The 24353-nt window shown below is 45.8% G+C and overlaps 2 protein-coding genes across 2 annotated transcripts; both read left to right on the top strand.

Moving 5' to 3' along the window:
- Nucleotides 1-5729: 5729 nt before the first annotated feature.
- Nucleotides 5730-8731, top strand: LOC130031463 (phospholipase A2, membrane associated-like). The gene is made up of 5 exons (XM_056122810.1): nucleotides 5730-5770; nucleotides 6412-6461; nucleotides 6667-6811; nucleotides 7059-7165; nucleotides 8482-8731. Exons 2-5 carry the CDS (start codon nucleotides 6422-6424, stop codon nucleotides 8622-8624), a joined length of 435 nt encoding a protein of 144 aa, XP_055978785.1. The 5' UTR covers nucleotides 5730-5770; nucleotides 6412-6421; the 3' UTR covers nucleotides 8625-8731.
- Nucleotides 8732-11300: 2569 nt separating this feature from the next.
- On the top strand, nucleotides 11301-13402 carry LOC130031565 (phospholipase A2, membrane associated-like). Its single transcript, XM_056122925.1, has 4 exons — nucleotides 11301-11304; nucleotides 11922-12066; nucleotides 12307-12413; nucleotides 13260-13402. The coding sequence occupies exons 1-4, from the start codon at nucleotides 11301-11303 to the stop codon at nucleotides 13400-13402; spliced, it is 399 nt and encodes a 132-aa protein (XP_055978900.1).
- The last annotated feature ends 10951 nt before the right edge of the window (nucleotides 13403-24353 follow it).

The raw sequence follows: 24353 nt of genomic DNA on the forward strand, positions 1-24353 counted from the left end.
ACTGTTGCTACTGTCATTTGAAGAGACAGGGCTATGGGACCAAATTACTGAACTATGAGGGGAAATACAATAATGGCAAAATCACGTGTGGTAAGCAAGAGCCAGTGGTCCCACCCAGTCTGTCTGTGTGTAAGTCGAGGTCACAGTGACAAAGGGACACAGGGACAGTGGCCCAGTGCCTGTGCTCCTGGCTTAGTGGGAAGTGAAGATAATGAAAAGATATCATAGTGAAGAGCCTGATACAAAATAAGGGAGAGGGGACTTATCCTTCCCACAGCCTGAGGGCCACACTGCTATGACTGGGGTGATTTCCCTGAGTCTTCCAGTCTGTGTCCGAGTCAGCGGATGAGGGACTGACTTTCCCAGAGGAGCACAGAGCAGGCTCCAAGGGTCATGCGGAAGTTGTCACAATTCAGTCACCACAGGTCCCTGACCACTGTGTTTTCCCAGAGGCTGTCTCCAGGGGTGGGGACCCTCATCTCAGAGGAGCAGCCTGGGTGGGTGGGAGAAAAGTAGAGACTGAAGCAGGGAGACTGGAGAGACGTGACTGAGAGGGGGTGTCATGAGGAATTGCTGTGTCCCCACATGAACACCGTGAGTACATATGACAACCGGGGGCTCTCCCTCGCCACCCTGGGCTCAGTCTGCTTAGACACTGTCCCCTATCCTGACCTCTCTCCAGGTCCGTGGATCTTTAGCCCCTTCAGTGACAGCAGCAGGATGTTCAGGGTCAGAGCTGGTGTCGGCCGTTTCCCTTACAGAGTGGACATCAGGGAGAGGGCGGGGCAGGTGGGCAGCTCCACCAACCAGCCTCACACCAAGGACCAGGCTTCCCCCATTTCCACACCATCCTGCTGGCCACCTACCCCCATGCCAGCAATACATACTGTGGCTAGCTGTGACCTTGGTGTAAGAAGAGACTTTCTTCTGCACTTCTATCTCTCTTTCTCTACAGAGGGAAGACCCCACAGGCCTAGAAGCCCCCTGAGACCTCCCCTTGCGGCTCACTGTCCAGAGCAAGGACACATGTTCCCTAGAGACCAACCAGTGCAATAGAGAGGCTGGGCCATGACCCCATCACAGCCCAGCGTCTCCCCCTGGACCTGGCTCTGGCTCTGGCATGTGTGTTACAAGAAGGAGACAGGGAGGAGCTTTTCCAACCTCCAGGGATGCTGTGTATTCCCAGCACAGGGAACTCACTTTTGTAGAGCCGCAGGTCTGTGTCCAGTGGGTCAAAACAATCAGGAATATAGGTGATTGTTTCACAATGGAAACATCTGCAGACCAGGGCCAGACCAAAAAGCCAAAAATATTAGCCACTCATTACCTGTTTTTTTTTTCCTCCTGTTTCAGCCTAACAGGATATTTGTAGAAAGAAATTGTGTGAGTGTGATTAAAAGGCTGCTGTCTGCTTTAAGAGGAACAGAGGAAGCTACAATAAGAAGTACCAATATTACAGCAACTGATTATGTGTTGAGAAGGCCCCCCAGTGCTGAGATCCTCATGTCCCCAGAAGCCTGGCACCCCATGTTGAATTTCCTTCTTGAGAACCCCTTCTACCCAGCCCTCTCAAGTTGCCCAGAAGTTGTCAACTAAAAATAAATCATCTCTGCATTTGAATAAAAGAAGAATTTTGTTTTACTTAATTATTAATTTTGGGGGGTCATCATGCCCAGGGTGTTTGGATCTCTGGGTTCAGGGTTAATTCCTGGCAGTTGCTCAGGGATGGGGAAAATGGTGTGTTAGGGATCCAACTATGAGGGCAGAACCAATGTGGGATGCAGGCACGACAGCTTAGCCCCTGTACTATCTCTCCAGCCTTCTACATTTCAGTAACTTTGAGATCAAGGTGTCAAATTCAGTTCTCCTCATCTAAAACACACACACCCCATTACTCTAATATCATTATTTTCCTTCATAAAGGCTACAAAAGACAGCTCTCACGTACACAAAAGAGACAGAGCAGTCTCTCATCCCATCTTACCCCAGCTCCTAGAATGTCATCAGATTAGCCAGCTTTTTTCCCTTATGGCTCATAACTTTGAACTTAAAACTATGGTTTAGTGTGGTTTTGCTAACTCAAGAAAATTCTTCATAGCCAACTGAAATCTTAAGATACAAACTGATATCAGATGTCAAAAAATTGCTTTGCCATTCCTGTTATATTATTTCTTCACCTATAAAATCCATTTCATATTTTACAATAAAAATTTAGATTGATGGGGCTGGAGCGATAGCACAGCAGGTAGGGCGTTTGCCTTGCACGCAGCCAACATGGCCGACCCAGGTTCGATTCCCAGCATCCCATATGGTCGCCCGAGCACTGCCAGGAGTAAATCCTGAGTGCATGAGCCAGGAGTAACCCCTGAGCATCGCCGAGTGTGACCCCCGCCCCCAAAAGCAAAAATTTAGATTGAAATCTTCAATTTTTTTCTAGGCCTAATACCAGTTTAGAAGTCTTCCCACTTAACTTTTATCCAGTACACCTATACGCCTTACCAGTTTTTGTTTATTTATCCAATAGATACCAAATTCCCTCACCATAAGATAAGAGAAAAGAAAAGAATCCACATATTAACAGATTAGCTAAGTCATGACTCTCTTGGAGCCAGAAGGCTATCAGATCCACAGATATTTGTCTCTTTAGACTTTCCTTCTTAGTAACAAGAGAAAAGACAGAATTTGGATATCATCACACATCAATAAGACACAGGCTTGAAATAAGCTCTCCAACCTCAAAATCACAACATGTGGTAGATGAGTATCTACCCAAAGGAATGAGGTGGGTTCATGGGATGGGTAGGAGAACTCAAACTTTTCTGTTAATTCTATAAAGTTACTTGATTACATATTGATCCAATGTACAGCAGAAACTGAACTTGCCCTGTTTGCTAATAAGTAAAACTAGATCTGAGCAAATGGCTTCCATTTCACACTTAAACCCTGTTTCAATATTCAAGATTGAATTTATCACAAGGGATAAATCAGTATTTCCCTTTCTCAGTGTACTTCCCCCCGCCTCAATTAAAAAAAACATTTTATTTACTAGAGTTCAAGTTTAGCACAATAGTATTAAAATTCAAGGTATTAATATACAAAATTACTACCCACCACCACCACCACCACCAAAACACCCACAACCCTCCACCACTTGTCTCCCTGTTTGGTAATTGCTTCAGTATTGCAATGTTAAGGTCTCAGTGTGACTTTTTTCTCCTCTGGGAAATAATCAACATATGTGGCCATACATCGACAGAAATATTAACCAATTCACAGATTCAGGCAAAATCTACACTCTATAAATGCTCACAAATTTTCCCCTAGTGTGCAGGAAAATAGGTCCCAGAAGAAGGGGAAGGAAGTTTCTGGGTATGCACCCCAAGGCAACTATCTCCATTTGTAGACACAGAAGTGCCCACAGAGACATGTCTGATTGACTTTCCCCAGATGTTTCTCTGATCCAAGGGTGTGATCAGAGAGAGAGGGGCAAGCCACTAGTGCAAAGAGGTCCTGTTGATCGAGGGGCTTACCTAAAAGTTTCGTGATCTGAGATTGGCCCACAAAGTGGACTCCTCTCCTGGCTGGCTTGTCAAACTGTAATCTCGATGGTTTCGTCCCACCACTGCTCAAGGGACAATCAAACATGAGAGACAAGATAATCGACTGAGAAAGAGCATCATCGTCAACAAAAGGCAGGGTGGACGATGGCAGGCTCTGGCATAAAAACAAAGTTCTTGTGTGCATGGCTCCAAGAAGAGGTTTTTTATAGGGAAAGATAACAGGGAAGGAAAATGGGCTGCAGACTGGTGGACACTGGAATGACTGATAAAATTCCCTCTGGACTGGTTCTTTGAGACGTGATTGATCTTATGAATAAGTCTAAGCAGTGCTAATGTCATAATTTTGAAAGAGAGGTAAACTTAAGACCAAAACTGAGTCTTTGGGGGCAAGGATAGTTGTTTTGCCTGATACTAGGCTTGGGTATGGTTTCACTATCTGCTCTCCTCTATCTAAAGGGTTCTTCAAGTTTAAAAGATTTAAAACATATTCCAGGGCTAGAGAGACAGAAAAAGCAAGGTGCATGACTTGTATGTAACTAACCTGGGTTTCATCCTGGCAGTCAATAAGGTTTTCTGAAACCCCCAGGAGTGATCCATGAGCATAAAGCTAGGAGTAAGCCCTGAATACCACTTTGAGTGACCTCAACCAAAAGAAAATCTTTTAGAAGTTATTTGTTGATTGATATACTATCCTCTCCTCTCCTTCCTTTTTTTTGTTACTGTGACCAGAGGTTGTGTGTGCTTATTTACAGTGTTCACACCTACTTTGTGTAGTATGCCAGAGATTGAATGTTTGATGGTAGTGCTAGAGATCACAAAAGGAAGTGCCACCAGAATTTTTCTCAGTGCATGTTGTTCCGATGATTAAACTTATATCTTCATGCCTGCAAAACAGGCACTCTGCCACTGAGATATATCCTTGGGCCCAGATACACAGAATTTTTGATGTACTGCCTCTATGGAAGAGAGCCAAGAGATAGAAATTTTCATCTGTTCGAAGATTAAAATTAGTTTTTTTCTCTTTTATTTCCACAGACACATCTCTTTTAAAATTCTTGATAAAAATATTTTCACCATGTAGATGTAATCTTTGGAAGCCCGCCTGCTTGAGCACCACACGAAAGAGTAAACAACCTAATTGGGTGGATCTAATCTCAGGACTGGGGAATGGATTTGATGAGATAAAGAACACTTTGCCAACTCAAGACAGGCTGAAACTTCCTGATTCCAAATAGCTCAAGATGGTAAAATATTTCAAATATTACCCAAACCCTTAAACAGCTATCTAAGTCCTGCCTCCAAGACCACCAACTTACTTGCAAATTTAGGATGGTGGACGAAGAGTATATTTCAAACTATGGCTTAAGTAACTGTGGTAGCATCTGATTCATTAATTGCCCTCAATTACATATACTGTGAATTCCAATGCGCCTACTCCTGACTTTTAGTATCTTCATCACTCAGGAAATTACTGTTATCACCGTGAACCCTGAAGCCTATCTCATAGTCAGATTGTAGTATAAACCTGAACAGCTTTTCCTTTACTTCTTATTTGTAATGTAAGAGCCCAACTTAAACTTTGATAGCAAAGGCTCTTGCTTCAAAGAGGCATCCACTTCAAATAGGCTATCTGGAGTAAAAGAAAGTGTACCATTAGGTAAGAACCAGGCCACCTGTCAGTATGAAAGCTCCATTGTTCCAAAGATCCTGATTAGTTTACTTAGCTGACCATGTGGGCCATTTGTTTGCCCTTTCACCGTTGTTTTCCCTTTTTCAATTCTTAATATCTTTCTCCTTTGCTCTAAATAACCCAATAGAGGGCCAGTGAAAACCTAGAAACCTCCCTTCAACTTCAGTGAATCACTTCTATGCCACACACATGCAGTTCTCCCCCTTCTCTCTCCCTGACCTCATGGGCAGCCTTGGACATGCTATGTCATCCCTAGGTTCTGTAAATAAGAAACCTTTGTCTGATCCCCCACAACAAGTTTGTTTATGGTTATTGCTAAAAGGTGCCTTGTAATCATAAAAAGAACCGCCAGGGCTGCTCCAACATTGATTATTGATAGGCATAAAACAACCCCTCCATTTGTATTTTCCACCCCTCTGAACTTTGAACTGCTCAAAGTTCATTGAGCAGACGAACTATTTAAAGAGAGGGAGTTTAGAAGGAAATCTATCAGAGGTATCAACTCCAGCATCTCTCAGAGGTAAAGAGAATTAATGTCCTGTTAGGAATTCTTGCCCCATGATTGATATGGAAAGTGGCTGTGTAACATGTATGTCTGTATGTGTGTGTGTGTGTGTAGATTTATATGCACAATGTAGGCATGTGACAGTGGATATAAGAAGGTATGTGTGGACAATGTTTGCTGTGTGGTTATGACTGTGGGGTTTTGGTTGACATCCACACTAATTGGTGAATCGTGTGTGTGTGGGGGGCACGTTTCTGCAGCATATGTGTATAGGCATATGTGTTTGTACGCGTGTATGATGGCAAGGGGTAGAAAAGTCTTCAAAGAGAGGTGTTGCATTCATTTTGAGGAACATTTTAACAATCAGGGCCTATGCAGGGACTTCCAAACATAAATCTAGAGTAAGGTCAATAAACTGTGTACAGGGAAATATACAACCTGGGACAGTGGAAATCTGCCAGTTCATGCCAGGTCTGGGTTCAGCGGGGTTCTGTGTACATGCTGGTGTTCTCTGTGTGGTTGAGCCTGTCTGCAGTTGCTCTTTAAGACTCCAGTGTCTAAAGGGTGTGGTGAGGGAGCAGGAGAGCAGCGGCCGGACCAGAAGCAGCCCCACCTGGAAGGAGAGTCCAGGACAATTGGTGTTTTTACCTTCACAGAGCTCCCAGCATGAAGATCCTCCTGCTGTTGGCATTGATCCTGGCTTTTGGTAAGAGCAGATCTGGGTCTCTAGTAAAGAGGGGAGAGCCTGGGGGAGGGGGATGATGGGGGAAGAATACTCAGCCTCAGTTTCTCTGTCCACTGCATCAGACCCTCCCTGAGAAGAAGAAAGAGTGACCATGGGAGGGGAGCAGCAGAGGGGCTGAGAGGGAGGAAGGAGGTGCATTGGCACCAACCACAGCAATATTTTCTAGGCCTGCTGCAGACCCACGGCGCTTTGTGGAATTTTGGAAAAATGATTGCGAAAGTCACAGGAAAGAACCCGATCACCGATTACAGCTTCTATGGCTGCTACTGTGGCTATGGAGGCAAAGGATCTCCCAAGGATGCAACAGACCGGTGAGGCCACCCCAGCCCTTCCTCCCCTCTACAGATTTGTGACCGCAACCGGACTGGGGTGGGGGTTGAGGGCTCAAGAATAATGCTGTTCCCCCTAGACACAGGACAACTCACATGAAAAGAAGCAGGCATGTTGGGAACTCGGCTCTAGTATATTCTGAAATCATGAGTCTGCCTGTACTCAAAAGTGGTACCAGGGTGTCTGGATTTGCAGGGAGCCAGCACCAATGGGGTTTTCCTGTTGCAGGTGCTGTTTTGCGCATGACTGTTGCTACCACCATCTGATGAAAAAGGGGTGTGGAACTAAAGGTCTGAACTACGAGGTTTCTTACAGTGGAAGCCAAATCATCTGTGGTAAGCAAGATGTCTTACACCCAGTCTGTCTATGTGGTCATGATAATGGGTGATGGGTGATGGCAATGACACTGCGTTACAGGGGACAGTGGCCCAGTGCCTGTGCTCCTGGCTGAATGGGAAGAGAAGACAATGAAAAGACATCATAGTGAAGAGTCTCACACAAAATAAGGGAGAAGGGGGTGTCCTTCACACAGTCTGAGGGCCGCATGGGCTATGACTGGGGTGATGTCCCTGAGTCTTCCAGTCTGTGTCCGAGTCAGCGGATGAGGGACTGGCTTTCCCAGAGGAGTACAGAGCAGGCCCCAAGGGTCGTGAGGGAGTTGTCACAATTCAGTCAACACAGGCCCCTGACCACTGTACCCTCCCTGGGGCAGTCTCGGGGGGTGGGGGGAACCCTCACCTCAGAGGAGCAGCCTGGGTGGGTGGGAGCAACGTAAAGACTGAAGCAGGGGGACTGGAGAGAGGTGGCTGAAAGGAGGTATCCTGAGGGATTGCTGTGTCCCCACGCGAACACTGCGAGTACATTTGACAACAGGGCTCTCCCCCACCACCCTGAGCTCAGTCTGCTTAGACACTGCCCCCACCCTGACCTCTCCCCAGGGTTGTGGATCTTTTTTTTAAATTTTTATTAGTGAGACACCATGAGGTACAGTTAAAGCACAAAATTTGTAGGTTGTGGATCTTTAGCCCTTTCAGTGACAGCAGCAGGATGTTCAGGGTCAGAGCTGGTGTGGGGCATTTCCCTCACAGAGCAGACATCAGGGAGAGGGCGGGGCAATGGGCAGCTCCACCAACCAGCCTCACACCAAGGACCAGGCTTCCCCCATTTCCACACCATTCTGCTCGCCACCTACCCACAATCCACCAAGGCACTATTGTAGCCTGTGGTGTAAGAAGAGATTTCCCTGCTCTTCCATCTCTCTAACAGAGGGCATTATCTCTTCCCAGAAACCTTCACAGGCCTCCCCTTGTGTCTCACTGTCCAGAGCAAGGACACATGTTCCCTAGAGACCAACCAGTGCAATTGGGGAAACCAAGTCATCACCCCATCACAACCCAGTGCCTCCCATTGGGCCTTGCTCTGGCCCTGGCATGTGTGTTTCCAGGAGACAGGTGCTGACCTCTCAGTTTCCGGGGCTGCTGTCTATCCCCAACACAGGGAATTCACTCCCATAGAGTACCAGGTCTGTGTCCAGTGACTCAGGGCCATCAGGATATAGGTGTTTGTCTCACTATGGAACCTTCAGGGGCAGCTCCGCAAGAAATCGTGGAATATTAACCACCTCTCACCTCTGTTCACTTTTTTATTTCAGCCAAACAGAGCTCGTGTAGAAAACAACTGTGTGAGTGTGATAAAAAGGCTGCCCTCTGCTTTAAGAATAACAAGAAAAGCTACAATGCGAAGTACCGATACTATAACAATAAGAAGTGTAGTGGGAAGGCCCCCAAATGCTGAAAACCTGTGGAAATCTGCCACAAGGTGCTGATTCCTTCTCTCACACTCCCTCTACAGACCCTTATCGAGTTGCCTGGAAATTTCAATGAAGTACAAATGATTTTGGTATTTGAATAAAAAGAAGAGCTATATCATTGTTGTTTTTATTGGGGGTAAGGGGAACACACTGAGATTTTACTTCTTGCATTGCTCAGAGGACCTTTTAGTGCAAAGATCAAATTCCATCCTACTGAAAAGAAGGCAAAGCATGCCCTTAACCCAGTGAGCTCTCTCTAGCCCCAAAGGAAGAATTAACGTTTCCAGCTGCTCTGAGGAAGAATTCAGACAGTATATTTTTCAGCTTCTTCCCCATTTCAGCACAGGCTTTAGGTTTATATGTTTTTGACAAGTAGAATACCTTTGTTAAAGGAGAATTGACCCAGGCAGTAGATTAGAAGACAGCATTTATCATTCGGTGGTTTCCGGGTCATTCCCAACGAGATCTGAGGTAGGAAGTATTCTAGGTGTGAACAAAATGCAATCCTTGAGATAAACATTTATCATTTATTAATATGATATTTAGATCACTTATTAGGGCATTTGCCTTGCACGCAGCCAACATGGCCGACCCGAGTTCGATTCCTCCGCCCCTCTCAGAGAGCCCGGCAAGCTACCGAGAGTATTCGATATGCCAGACACAGTAACAACAAAGTCTCCAATGGAGACGTTACTGTGCCCGCTCGAGCAAATCGATGAACAACGGGAGGGCCTTTACCTTTACCTTTTATTAATAATTAATAAATTTATTAATATGATTAGAGAATTTCAGGGCACCGTTGTAAGGTCCCTAACCTACCAGAATGGCTTCAACAAAAGGCTGGAGGGTGAATTAGAGGAGATTCCCTCAGTGCTTCCACACTCAAGAGAATGTTTTGTCCAAAGAAGAAAAGTTCCAGGGGAGTTCACTTCTGTGTAGAATTTTATTCCACCAGATGCAGAGCACCCCTCTCCTAGCCTGGCTCCCTATGTTCTCACAGAGAAGCTCAAAGGTGGGCCCGAGTTTGACTCTTCCCCCTTCCTCGGGCAGCCGAGTCCCTGTTTCCAGGGATCTCGCCCCCAACTCCATCTTTTCAGCAGCAGCAGCCCCACCCTAGGGGGTGGCTCTGAATAAAGCAGCTCATTGAAAAACTGGGTGGCAGTGTGTGTGCCTGGGTGTACAGTCCCACAGTTATTGTGTGACGACAAATTGGTACCTGGTACTAGGGCGTAAGGGGCTAAACATATGGACTGTGTGAGACTCAATGCGAAGTCCCCAGCCCCCACTCTAACACTACCTCCTCATCTAAACGGAGGTGGCTTGGGTTCCACAGAGTCTTCTGTTGGGGACACTGGGAGGGGTAAAGGATGTGACCACAGCTGTGTTCATGAGTCGCTGTCATTATTATCACAAGGGAAAGCCAGAGTTTTTCCCCAACAAGAGCAGCTTTGGCTGGTCTTTGGGAAAATGGGAGCATAGCTCCAGATGCTTGGGGAAGCCATAAACCCTGTCTTCTGCGTCTCCTGTGTTGCCAGACTAGTGAAGGGGGTAGGGGTATGTGCAATGCTGAGTACCAGCTGACTCCTCAGGGGATCCCCTTACCCAGGGCCAGTTCTTGGACAAACCCCTCTGCAGACTCCAAGAGTATCTTCCTAGCTAACGCTTTATTGCAACTGGAAATTTTTCTTTTTGTAGTTGGTTTTGTTTTCTTTTGTTTTGAGTGAGGGTCACACCAGCAGTACTTAGAGATTTCTCCTGGTTTTGCACTCAATATCACTTCTGGTGGGCTCATTTTTGTCCAAAGGGTCTGCCATATGTAAGACAAGCAACCTCCCACTGTACTATCACTCTGGCCTCGCCTCTGGAAATTCATAACAGCAAGAGATCCTGCATTCATTTTGACACTAGGACCTGCCAGTTATGCAGCAGGTCTTAGCCACCCTGAGTATTACTCCTGTTCCTGTCATCCAGGGTTGTGCTGGGACAGTCCTATCTGCTTCAGCCCCAGCCACATCTGATATTTCAGAGCCAGAGGCAGCACTACTGGGTATGACTCCCCATACAAAGCACCATGCTTATGGGCTTTAGCCCTTGCACAATCCAGCGAACTCTGCATGTATCATTGTTCCTGGCTTTCTGTGAATGTTTGAGGTAGGGATGCTATTTTTCTAGTTTTGTGCAAAGAGGCTTCAGCTATTAGCACCAGCCCTGGTCATGTTCCCTCTCATATTTGATAAGAAAAATGTAAATTAATCTCCACTGGGGTGCCATTTTTACATAGAGAATATGGGGAAATCCAAAAACATGATACTTGCCTTTTCGCAAGACTATACGGGAACTTCAGCTGGCCCGTAAGAAGTCAATGGGTGAGCTGTGCTCACAGATACACAAATTGGTGTATTGATCAAACTCTCTGTGTGTTTATCTTTTTTGTTTGTTTTGGGCCACACCCAGTGGTACTCAGGTCTTACTTCTAGCTCTGCACTTAGGATCAGTCCTGATGGTGCTTGGGAGACCATATGAGGGCCTGAAGTTGAATCTGGGTGGGGTGCGTGCAAGGGAAATTCCCTACCTGCTGTACTATTGCTCCAGCCCCCTCATTTATCTTTTGTCTCGGTCCCTCACCTCTGAAATTTTAACTGCAAATGAACACAGACGCAATGTGTATGTCAGAGGAGTGGGGGACAGAACAGGACTTTATCACTATCTGAGTGACTGCAATGGAGCAGGTTCCTGGGGGATACCGCCAACCACACTTCTGAAGCTGGTCTCATTGGAATGGAGAGCTGAGATGTGTACCCCCAAGGTTGGTCCTGGTTGGTTTCTCTGAACAGATCAGATTCTAGGACCTGATTTTGCACAGGGAAAGATTAGATGCAGAAGGCCAAGAAACCTTTTGTCCATTCTGGAGATATCTAAGTGGGACAAGGACTTTGAGAAAGAGTTTAACTGTCTTTATATACTAGTCCTAACCCCTCCCTACACTTTCTATCTATAGATATTTAAAGAGATGAAGTGAAAATGTATGTCCATATAGATATTTATGTGAGGATACTCAGAGCAGCTTTATTCATATAGTTTTCCCAAATGGCCTTTGGTAGGAGTGGGCTTGGATCTCTAGCAATGAAGGGGACAGCCCAGGGATGGGGTTGGGGGAAGAACCTTCAACCCCAGTTTCTCTGCCACTGCATCAGACCCTCCCCGAGAAGAAGGGCAGTGGCAAAGAGAAGTTGAGAAGGACGGAGGTGCATTGGCACCCACCACGGCAATTTTTTCCCTAGGCCTGCTGCAGGCCCATGGAGCTATATGGAATTTTGGATCAATGCTCGGGAAAGTAATAGGAAAGAAAGCAGTCATCGACTACAGCCTCTATGGTTGCTACTGTGGCTTCAGAGATAAAGGAACTCCCAAGGATGCGACAGACCAGTGAGCCCCCCGCCCCCAGCCCTTCCTTCTCTCTGCTTACTCGCGACTTCAGCAGGACTGGGGGTACAAAGACAATGCTGCTGCTCCTTACTCACCGCTGAAAAGTGGCACAGATGTTAGAAATTCTGCTCAAGATTATTTTAAAATCAGAGGTCTTGACCCACGGCCAAGAGTGAGATCAGGGTCCCAGGCTCCTTGGAATTATGGAGAGCCAGCACTCACTGGGTTTTCTTGCTGCAGGTGCTGCTTTGAGCGTGATTGTTGTTACCGCCGTCTGAGGAAGGAGGGATGTAGAACCAAATTTGCCCACTATAAGTTTGAATACAAAAAGGACCAAGTCACGTGTGGTAAGCAAGAGCTCAAGCTTGTCGGTGTGGCCTCAATACTGGACACAGAGACAGAGATGCAGTGGACAGTGGCCTCCTCTCTCCCACTGTCCATGAAGGGGATGCAGTTTCTCCTTCAAGTTCTAAAGGTCTCAAGCATCTTCAAACCTCTGTTCCACCTACACCCATGCCACCAAGGCACAACACAATAGCTCCGTGGTGAGCTGTGACCTTGGTGTGAGAAGAGACTTTTTGGGGCTGGAGTGATAGCACAGTGGGTAGGGCATTTTCCTTGCATGCGGCTGACACGGGTTCGATTTCCAGCATCCCATACTGTTCCCCGAGCACTGCCAGTAGTAATTCCTGAGTGCTTGAGCCAGGAGTAACCCTTGTGCATTGCCGGTGTGACAGAGAGAGAGAGAGAGAGAGAGAGAGAGAGAGAGAGAATTTTCTCTGCATTTCTGTCTCTTTCTGACAGAGAGGCCCCCACAGGCATCCCCTTGTGGCTCACTGTCCAGAGAAGGGACACACATACCCCAGAGACCGATCAGTACAAAGGGGAAGCCAGGTCATGACCCCATCACAGCTCAGCACCTCCCCTTGGGCCTAGCTCTGGCCCTGGCATATGTGTTAGGAGGAGAGAGGGACTGGGAGGATTCTTTTCAGTCTCCTGGGCTGCTGTGTTTTGCCAGCACAGGGAACTCACTTCCTGAGGGTCCCAGGTATGTCTCCTGTCAGTCAGGACCAACTGGAGTATAGGTATCTATCTCACAATAGAAACTTCTGGAATCCAGAGTTGGGAGAAAGTACAATAAAAAAGCATAGACCAGTGGCCTTCTCTTATTTGTGTTTATTTTTCTATTTCAGTCGATGAGAATCCCTGTAGAAAGAAATTGTGTGAGTGTGATAAAACAGCTGCCCTCTGCTTTAAGGAAAACAGAAACAGCTACAATAAAACATACCGATTCTACAGCGGCCGGTCGTGTCAAGGGAAGTCCCCCCAGTGCTGAGACGCTCATCTCTCCAGCAGCCTGGTGCACGATGATAACTTCCCTTATCTTATCCCACTACATACCCTTGCCAAGTTACCTGGAAATTATCAACAATAAGAATTTTATGCATTTGGATAAAAATAATTTTAATTTCTCACTTTTAAACCCATGTTCTCTCTGAGCACATAGCTCTTGCTTGTCACATGTCTTTTTTGCTTTTTCCACTCTGGAGAAGCCTGTGTTCCCTCTTGAACACATACTTCCTCTCTTTCTCAGCCCTCATATCTTTCTAAATAAGTTTCAATAAAAACTTTCTTGCATTACCATTTTGCATTCTCCTGAAGTTTTCTTCTGTGAGGGAAGGGCAATGGATCCATAATGCCTGTGCCGAGGTTCTGTGGTCCAGTAATAAGTACTACATTATTATACTTCAGCTCCAATCACAAATAGGTTCCCAGAGAAGATGTGGAGGATTGGAGTGCCTCACAACATTTGCATCTGTATGACAGTAATGCCCAGAGTCCCGCTATGCACCGTGAAGGCAGAAACTGTTTCCATGGCTCTTCACTGTGTCCCCAGAGATGCACATAGTAACTGGTGTCTTTGCCCTGCAGATGTGATGGAAGGGAAAAGGAATCATCACATGTCCTCTTTCCTGTTTGTACGGTTTGGACGATGAAAAACTTTCCTTGGTGGCAAACATTATAAATATCTTGATCCAGGGCTGTTATCTCAAAAACCACTGGGTGGAGTCTTAAGCTAAAATTGGAGCCAATCCCTAAAGTTCTTCAAATTTTTTTGAGGGTGAGGCCTGAGATGCAAGTATTTTAAAAAATAGAACACACTGGTCAAGAACTATAAATGCCACAAATGTATTAAAAAATAATTTTAGTTTTTATTAAAAATATTTTGGTTTGGGGGGTCATGATTACTTTTTTTGGGGGGCGATCGACTACTCTTGGCTTTGTGCTTGAGGCATGATGTAGTGCTGAGGATTGAACTGGAGCAGGTCAAATTGAAGTTCACCTGCAAGACAAGTGTCTTATTCTGTGTTGTATCTCTCATTCTCAACTCTTAAGGCATTTTTGAGATCAAGGTATCAAAATAAGTTTTGATCAACTAAGTTAAATACCTTTGGGGCCATAGAGATAGTGCAGGAGGTAAGGACTTGCCTTCCATGTAGGTATCTCAACCTTGATCCTCTAGAATCTCTAGTACCACATACAGTCCTCTGAGCACTGCCAGGGGTCACTTCTGAGCACAGACCAGGAATATCCCTGAACATCACTGGCTTTGGCTCAAATCCCTCCAAACTTGAGAAAGTCCCTAATCCAATCTCATGATTTTCCTTTCATGAGTGTTGCAAAGGTTTAGGCATGCAGAAAACAGATAGCTCTCTTATTTTTTGTGCTTCCTAATAAGCCCATTAATTTTATTTTGTGTGGGAAGCCAAGAGCCCTCTCATAGACCCTGGCCATGGTTCCCATGTTAGGAGCTGCTTGGGACAGACATTGGTGACAGTCTCCCAGGTCTTCCTGATCTCAGCAGATACCTGATCTATAGCCACACATCAAGCTGACAGCTTATCTGGCCTTATCTATAGTAACCTCCAGGATGCATCTACTCCCTAAGACCCTAAGACTTGATATACAAATGTAAAGCTCAGGATGTACCTACTGCCACAAGACCCTTTGATCTGCAAATGTCTACCTTGAATGTTAGGTAAAGCTCTTGTTGCTGACCTTACCATATATGGTTATATTGCTTCTACTCCTGACTGGAGCGATAGCACAGCGGGTAGGGCGTCTGCCTTGCACGCGGCCAACATGGCCGACCCGAGTTCGATTCCTCCGCCCCTCTCGGAGAGCCCGGCAAGCTACCGAGAGTATTCGATATGCCAGACACAGTAACAACAAAGTCTCCAATGGAGACGTTACTGGGCCCGCTCGAGCAAATCGACGATCAACGGGAGGGCCTTTACCTTTACCTTTACCTTTACTCCTGACTGAGCTGCCCAGACCCTATATAAACAGCCTGTATCCCTCAATAAAGCCTGTCCCTTTTTCTCTCTTTTTCTATTTCTAAACTGTACTCTGTCTCTTGTGTCTCGTGTTCATTCGGTTGGTCCCTCCTTGCACCATCGGATCAATCCTCGGGCCACCTCCGCGGGCCGGAGAGTGGTTACCGGGGCCCCCTGCAATTTTGGACTGTGATTTTAAACTTAAAACTGGTTTTAGAAACTTAAGAAAGTTCATTTTGGCCAATGAACTGAGGTCATGTATTTAAAAAATCACTTTTCAAGCCACAATTATCTTTAAATTATCTTTTTAAAACCTTTTTAATCCATATAATCTTCTCCAATAAAAAGTTTGATTTGAAAACTCCAAATATTTTCATCATCCCATTAACCAGTTCAGAAATCCTCCAACTTGTGATCCAACAAACCAATGTATATTTGTTGTTTATCCAACAGATGCAAAGTTTACTCTCTACAAAACAGGACAAAAGTAACAAATTGACACATTAACATTTTTAATTAAGCCTTGAATCTTTTGGAGCCAGAATGACTATTAGAACTCCAGATATTTGCTTTAGAATTTCCTTCATAGTAACAACAAAAAGATAGAGCTTAGATACCATGAAACATCAACTATGACTCAAACATGAACAGAGCCCCAACATATAATTAACTCAAAGTTAAAACCACAGCATATCACAATATAAAGAGTGCAGGGCATATGAATAAACTAGCAACTCCTTCCCCCAAAGTCCTGGGGTGGTGCTGGAATGGTAGAGAGAGCTCAAACCTAGGGCTCTAAGATGGCTAGATAGCATGTTGTTCCGATGTCTAGAAACATCTGGGCTAGTTCTGCTTGTTACCTAGTTAAACCAGATTTGTTTGTGTACAATAGTTTCTACTTCACACTCTAAGTAGGCTTCAACCTTCCAGAGGTCACACAGGTAGTAGACTACAATTTCTATTTCTCATTGCACTTTGGGAGGAGATAATAGGCATAAGTGGCTACAAATAGATGAAGGATGAATCAATCACAGAGCGGGACAAAAGTCCATACTAGTCCCATCGCAGAGAGTATTCATGGAATTGCTCCAAGTCCGTATGGAAATGGGGTTCAGGAGGAGAAGAAAGGAATTGCCCCAAGTCACTTTGCCCATTCATAGAGGCAGAAGTGACCACACATACACATCTCGATCAACTGACTCCCAACTGTTCTCTGACCTTTGGGAGTGGCATGAAGAGCATCTGCCATGCTCTGGGAAAGAGGAGGGGGCAGATGTCTTTACAAAGAGGCCTGGTTGGCCTACTGACCTAGCTGCTAGTTTCCTATTCTGAGGCCCCTTGCAGTGTACTCTTCTCCTGGCTGGCTCACCCAGCTGTAACAGTGAAAAGTTTGGTTTCACTGCCACCTGAGAGCCAACTGAACAGGAGACACGGTAATAGGCTGAGAAGGAGCATTCCTGGCAGGAGACATACAGCAGGTTTGAAGTTGGCAGGCTCTGACCTCAAAACAAGCATCTTGTCTACCTGGTGACAAGAACTGGTTAAAAGGGAAGAAGGATAGGAAACAAAAATGCTTGCAAACTAGTGGACACCACAATAAACAATAAAACTGACTTGTGGGCTGGTCCCTTAAGGTACAATTCATCTTACCAACAAATTTAAATAAATAAAAGGGTTAGGCTTGTGGGGGAAGAGTAAATTGAGGAGCTTTGGGGCAGAGAATTGTTGTACCATATTTGATAGGGTTCAAATATGGTAACACCTACAATGGTGATTAGAGGTCACCCCGAAAGCCTCGATCCCTCTCAGAAAGACTGGCAAGCTACCGAGAATATTCCGCCCGCACGGAAGAGCCTGGCAAGCTATCCGTTGTGTATTCGATATGCCAAAACCAGTAACTACACCTGGTCTCATTCACCTGACCCTGAAGGCTTCACCGACATGGCAGCACTGAGAAGGATGAGAAAGGAGAGGCTGATAAAATCTCAAGGCCGAACTAGGCTGCCACAACGAAGGAAGACAAAAATGATCATCTGTACTTTGAATGCACGTATGCTAACATCAGATGCATCCATCGAGGACCTGATGGTACAAGCACGAATGACCAAGTACGACATCATTGGTCTGATCGAGACAAGAAGGCACGAATCTCACCATGCCGTTTTCGACACTGGAGAAGAATTTTTCCTTGGAACATGCGATGAAAGAGGTGTCGGAGGCGTCAGTGTCCTTGTCAACACAAACTTGGTCATGAGCATTGATTCATTCGAATGCCTAACAATCCGTATCAGACGTTTACATTTGAATAGATGTGGCTCACTGTCAGCAGTTTCTATCTTCGTTGTCTACGCACCAACATCTCATTATGATGAAAGAGAAATCAAGAAGTTTTACATGGAGCTGAAGAAGTTCTATAAAGAAGACCACACCTTCTACAAGATCATTGTGGGTGATTTTAATGCCAAGATAGGAACAAGAAGATCAGCTGAAGAACTTCACATCGGGACCTATGGCCTAGAATGAAACGAACAGGGTGAGAGACTGTCTGAGTTCATCATGTTGACCAAGACCATCCATGGTAACTCACAGTTCCAGAAGGCAGAATCTAAACGTTGGACATGGGAGTCTCCCGGTGGACGATTCCACAACAAAATAGACCACATCATATTCAATCGACGGTTTTGCCTGACCGATGTTGCTGTTGTCCCAAAATTCTGAACGGGATCGGACCACCGTCTCCTTCGTGCAAAATTTTACTTCACAGAGCGGGGAGAAAGGGCTGCAAACTTTAAAAAGAGAACTCCCAGAACGACCACCAACTGGGAGCTCTTTGGCACTATTGCGGCAACATGGGAAGATGCCATTGTTGACAACGTTGACGAGGAATACGATCGACTGGTTCAGCACCTCCATGAATGTGCGAGGAACGCCAAGAGAGAGATAGCCACAAAAAAACGCCGGTCTTCGAAAACTCTTGGGCTTATTCGCCAGCGTGGTTTGGCGCATGCCTCAGGCAACCGCAAGCTAACATCCAAGCTCGCAAAGCAGTGCAGAGATGCGATCAAGGAAGACCTCAAAGAGAGAAGAGCAGAAGTGCTGGTAGATGTGGCAGAAGCCGGGAAAAGTATTCGTAACGCCCGCCTGTCCTTTGCCAACTACAAGACCAAGATGACTGCCCTCCGACGTCCTGATGGATCCATCACATCCTCCAGAACAGCAATGGAGAAGATTATCCATGACTTTTACTCAAATCTCTTCGATAGCCATGTCCACTTGCTGACATACCAAATTCCACAGGATGGATATGTCGTTCCCAACGTTCTCCCTTCCGAAATCCGACACGCCATTTTGTCAGTAAAGAAACGAACAGCACCCGGCCCAGACAAGGTCAGACCTGAACACCTGAAGAACCTGCCGTCAGTACTCATCAATACACTGGCTCGGCTCTTCACTTGCTACCTGTCTGAATGCAAGGTTCCGTCCCAATGGAAAACCAGCAGGACCATACTACTGTTCAAGAAGGGAGACATCCATGACATTGGCAACTATCACCTGATCTGCCTATTGTCTGTCATCTACAAGTTGTTCACTCGAGTTATCCTAAATAGGATTGGCAGAACACTAGATGAAGGACAACCATGCGAGCAAGCAGGGTTCCGCAAAGGATTCAGCACCATCGACCATATCCACACGATAACCAAGCTCACTGAGGTTTCTTGGGAGTTCAAGATACCGCTCTGTTTAATGTTCATTGATTTAAAGAAGGCCTTTGATTCTGTTGAGATAGAAGCGGTCATTGAAGCCCTAGCCAATCAGGGCATTCAAGCCCAATACATCAAGATCCTTCGTGAGCTGTATTGTGGATTTACTACCAGGATCTCACCATTCTACAAAGAAGTAATCATTAATGTCAAGAGAGGGATTCAGCAGGGTGATACCATTTCACCAAAACTCTTCAGTGCCACCCTCGAGAACATCATGCGATGACTGGAATGGGAAGGAATGGGAGTGAAGATAGATGGTCGGCAACTACACCACCTCCGCTTTGCTGATGACATTGTTTTAATAACACCAAACATCAGCCAAGTGGCACAAATGCTGGCCGACTTTGACAGTGAGTGTGGAAAGGTAAGACTACAGCTGAATCTTACGAAGACAATGTTTATGAGAAACAGCCTCGTTCCTGATGCCCCATTCGCTCTCAACGGAACGACCATCTCCGAATGCAACAGCTATGTGTACCTAGGTCAAGAAGTCAACATGACAAATGACCTGGCACCGGAGCTATGCAGGAGGAAGAGAGCGGTTTGGAACGCCTTCAAGAACGTCGAAGAAATAGCTAAGAGGACGAAGAACCTCCAGCTCCGGGCACATCTCTCTGATTCCACTGTTCTTCCTGCATTAACATATGCCTCAGAGATCTGGGCCCTACGCAAACAGGATGAGAACGCTATTCAGGTCTCCCAAAGAGGAATTGAAAGAGCTATGCTTGGAATATCACGTTTCACTCAAATGAGAGAAAGAATCCAGAGTTCCGACATCTGTCGACGATCAAGAATCAGGGACGCTGTCTCATTTGCCAAGGTGTCAAAAATCAGATGGGCTGGTCACGTAATGAGATTTAAAGACGACTGCTGGACTAGAGCTGTAACCGCCTGGATTCCACGGGATGTCAAAAGACCATGTGGCCGCCCACTTACCAGATGGTCAGACTTCTTCATCAAGATCATGAATGATCGGTTTGAGGCTCTTCATGTTCCCAGAGCGAACAGATGCCATTGGGCTACACTAGCACACGACAGGGACAAATGGGACGTTAATGGCGCCCGCTCGAGCAAATCGACAACTAACGGGAAGTTAAGTGATTAATTAAGTGATTGGGGCAGAGACAGTTCTTGTCTAGTACCGATCATTGACCAGGTTTTACCGGCTGATCTCCTCTTCCTAAAGGATACTCCAAACAGTGATTTAAAAAGTGTCTTTAGAGGCTGCAGTGTTAGTATGGCAGGTAAGGTGCTTACTTTGCATGCAACTGACCTGGGTTTGATCCCCAGTACCCCTAGTGGTCCTCTGAGCCCCACCAGGAGTTATTCCTGAGTGCAGAACCAGGAGTAAGTCTGAGTACCACTGGGTGTGACCTTCCCCCCAATGTCCTTATTCATTGGTTTATTTATTTTCTTTCCCTTTCCTTTCTGTTGCTGTAAGTATCACCCGTTGCATACTTGGATGTTGTGCTCACACCATCTTTGGTTGTGCCAGAAATCAGTTGCTTTGGTGTAGTGTCAGGGGTGAAAACTGCAGTGCACCAGAATCGTGGCCAGTGCATGTGGGGTGGTGTTAGAGATTAAACTCATGTCCACAGGCTTGCAAACAGGCACTCTGCCACTGCCTATCCTTGGGTTCAGATATCTAGAAACCTTGGTGGACCACTCAGGACTTTCAATCACCCTATTATAAAAAGTTGTATTTTCTTTCCTATTTTATTGAATAGAAATGTATCTTATTTAACACTTGATACAGATGGGGTCAAAGTGGGCTTACTTTGCATACAGCTGACCCAGGTTCCATTCCCAGCACCTCATACGGTCCTCTGAGCCCTGTTCAGGAATGATCCTGAATACAGAGCCAGGAGTCAGCCCTGAGCATCACAGGATGTGACTCCAAAATCAAATCAACAACAACCCCCCAAAAAACTTCACTTGATACAAAGACTTGAATATCATAACTTTGGAAGCCCATCTGCATGACCATCAAATGAAATGGAATAGACCTTTACTCTCAGGACTGGGAAGTGTTTTTGATGAGAGAGAACAAACTACCCACTCAACACAAGTACAAAACTTCTTACTTCAAATGGCTCAAGATGGTAAAATATTGCACAAAATCACCCAATCCTTAAACATATTCAGGGTCTACCTCCAAGACCACTGACAAGAGTCTCAAATTTGGACCCTGACTATGGAATCTAATTCAAACTACTGCTGAAGCCACTGTGGTAGCTTCTGCTTCAATAATTGCCCCTAGACGCATACTGTCTGGGTTCCAATGCTGCGGAAACTTTGAACATGAAGTTACTGTCATCACCATGGACTCTGAATCCCCAAACTCATTGTCAGATTGTAGTGCAAACCCAAACAGCTTTTCCTTTCCTTATTTGTAATGTGTGAGCCCAATTAAAGCTTTGATAACAAAGGCTCTTGCCTCAAAGAGGCATCCACTTCAAAGATGCTATCTTGATTAAACTAAAGAGATGCATACTTAGGTAAAGCACCAGGCTACCTGTCACAATGGAAGCTCCATTGTTCCAGAGATCCTGGTATCCTGATTGGTTTATTTAACTGACCATATAGGGTGCTTTTTTTTTTCTTTGCACACTTTTAGTAGTTTTAGTATATTTCATTCTAGTCTACCAGGAATCAGCCAGGAAAAACCTAGAAAACTCCCTTTAACATCAGTGTACCTGAATAACTCATGTGCATATTTTGCACCCTCCCACCCCCCACTCCCTGACTTCATGGGTAGGCATGGGTGTACTGTGCTTGTCCAAGTTCTGTAAATAATAAACCTACTGTTGGAGTATGAGGAGCTTAGGTTTATCGGGTCGCACCCATCACAGTGCTCCCGAGTCACTCCCATTACTTTGTCTGTCTGTAACCACTTCTATGCTCTCTTCCCCAACCAATTTGTAAGGTCTCATCCTGCTTAGACACTGAAGCTGTACTGTAAGTTAATATTGCCTTTCTCCTCTCCTTATGTCTTTTGAATAGTTTGCTTTAATGCAATGTCCTTTTGTATAGATACAGGAAGAAATACTTTGAGCTTATAGAATTGCTCTCCTAGGGCCATCTCTATCTCAGACTGCAGTGCTCAGGCCAGATATCTTTCCTATTCCTAGCAGCACGTCCTAGTCTCGTCGTTACTTTTGGATCATGACATCATTTGCCTGTGATCAACCTCTTAACTTATAGTTAAGAATCGTGACACCTTGGCCCTCTTGGGTTTCCTTACCTTTAACCTGCCTTTCAATGGCTTCTATCAACCTCCCTATGAAGTCTCCAAGGGCAGGGTCCCGACGTGGGACTGGATGGAACCAGGGCAAGCCGGTAAGTTACGTGCTACCCTGGCATTGAGATGGGCCAGGCCAAGGTGCCACGATTCTTAACTATAAGTTAAGAGTTTGATCACAGGCAAATGCTGTCATGATCCAAAAGTAACGACGAGACTAGGACCCTGCTGCTAGGAATAGGAAAGATATATGACCTGAGCACTGCAGTCTGAGATCAAGATGGCCCTAGGAGAGCAATTCTATAAGCTCAAAGTATTTCTTCCTGTATCTATACAAAAGGACATTGCATTAAAGCAAAGTATTCAAAAGACATAAGGAGAGGAGAAAGGCAATATTAACTTACAGTACAGCTTCAGTGTCTAAGCAGGATGAGACCTTACAAATTGGTTGGGGAAGAGAGCATAGAAGTGGTTACAGACAGACAAAGTAATGGGAGTGACTCGGGAGCACTGTGATGGGTGCGACCCGATAAACCTAAGCTCCTCGTACTCCAACAACCTACCACCTTTCCCTGTACCCCCACCTCCAGTTTCCTTACTGTTACTGCAAAAAAGTGTCTTCTAAAGCAGCTACAATAAAAAATACCAGTTCTACAACAACAGAACTGAGTAGGAGGAGCCAGAGCAACAGTAGAGCGGGAAAGGCGTTTGCCTTGCACACAACCGACCCGAATTCAATCCCTGGTATCCCATATGGTCCCCCAAGCACCACCAGGAGTAATTACCGAGTGCAGAGTCAGGACCAATCCCTGAGCATCTCTGGGTGTGACCCAAAAAGAAAAAACAAAGAAAGAAAGTACTGCAGAACTGCATAGGCAAGAACCCCCCAGAGACCACCCAGTGCTGAGAATCTAATCTTCACAAGAAGCCTTATCACCCTGTCTGACTGACGTTTTTCTCTCACACCCTCACCACTCACTATTATAGGTTGCCTGGAAATGCAGAAACACCCCTCTCCCTGCTGGCCTTCCCCAGACTCCCACAGAGAAGCCCGAATCCAGGCCTGGGCGTCTGACCCCTCCCCATCTCAAGGCAGCAGAGTTGCCATTTCCACTTCCCCTTCCTTTTCTACCCCCTCAAGTCCATCTTTCTACCCAGCAGCAGCAGCAGCAGAAAACCCACCCTCGAGGGGAGGCTCTGAATAAAGCAACTTATGGAAAATGGGGTGTGAATGTGTGTGCCTGAGTGTCCAAACCCCACTGTTGTTTATGTGACAGCAAAGCAGTACCTGACACTAGAGTGCAATGGGTTAGAAGTATGGACTATGTGAGACTCAGTGTGACGTTACTAGCCCCGACTCTAAACCTAGCTCCTCATCCAAGTGGCTTGGGTTTCACTGTGTCTTCTGTGAGGACACTTGGAGGGGGAAGGGATGCGACCCCGGCTGTGATCATGTGTCACTGTGGTCATTATCATAAGGAAAAGCCAGAGTTTCACCTCCTTGGCAAGAGCAGCTCCATCTGGCATTTGGGAAAATAAGGATGCTGCTCTTGATGCTTGGGGAAGCCAAAGCCCCTGTCTTCTGGATGCTCTGATCTGTGTTGTCAGACTGGTGAAGTGAGGGGGGGGGAGGAGGAGCTGTCAGTGCAATACTGAGCATCACCTGACTCCTCAGAGCATCTCCTTACGAAAGGCCACCCTCCCTGTCCCTTCTCAGAGACCTCAAGGGTGTCATTCTAGTTAATGCTCTGCTACAGCCTCCAGAAATTATTTTTCTTCTTTAAAAAAATTTTTTTTTATTGAATCACCATGAGATAGCCTATTACAAAGCTGTTCATGACTGGGTTTCAGTCATACAGTGTTCCAAAACCCATCTCTTCACCAGCTTCATCAATGTACATTTCCCAGCCCCAGTGTCCCAAGTTTCCCTCCCCCACCCCAGCT

This window comes from Sorex fumeus, unplaced genomic scaffold (assembly GCF_029834395.1).
Source record: "Sorex fumeus unplaced genomic scaffold, SorFum_2.1 ptg000047l, whole genome shotgun sequence".
Taxonomy (NCBI): domain Eukaryota; kingdom Metazoa; phylum Chordata; class Mammalia; order Eulipotyphla; family Soricidae; genus Sorex; species Sorex fumeus.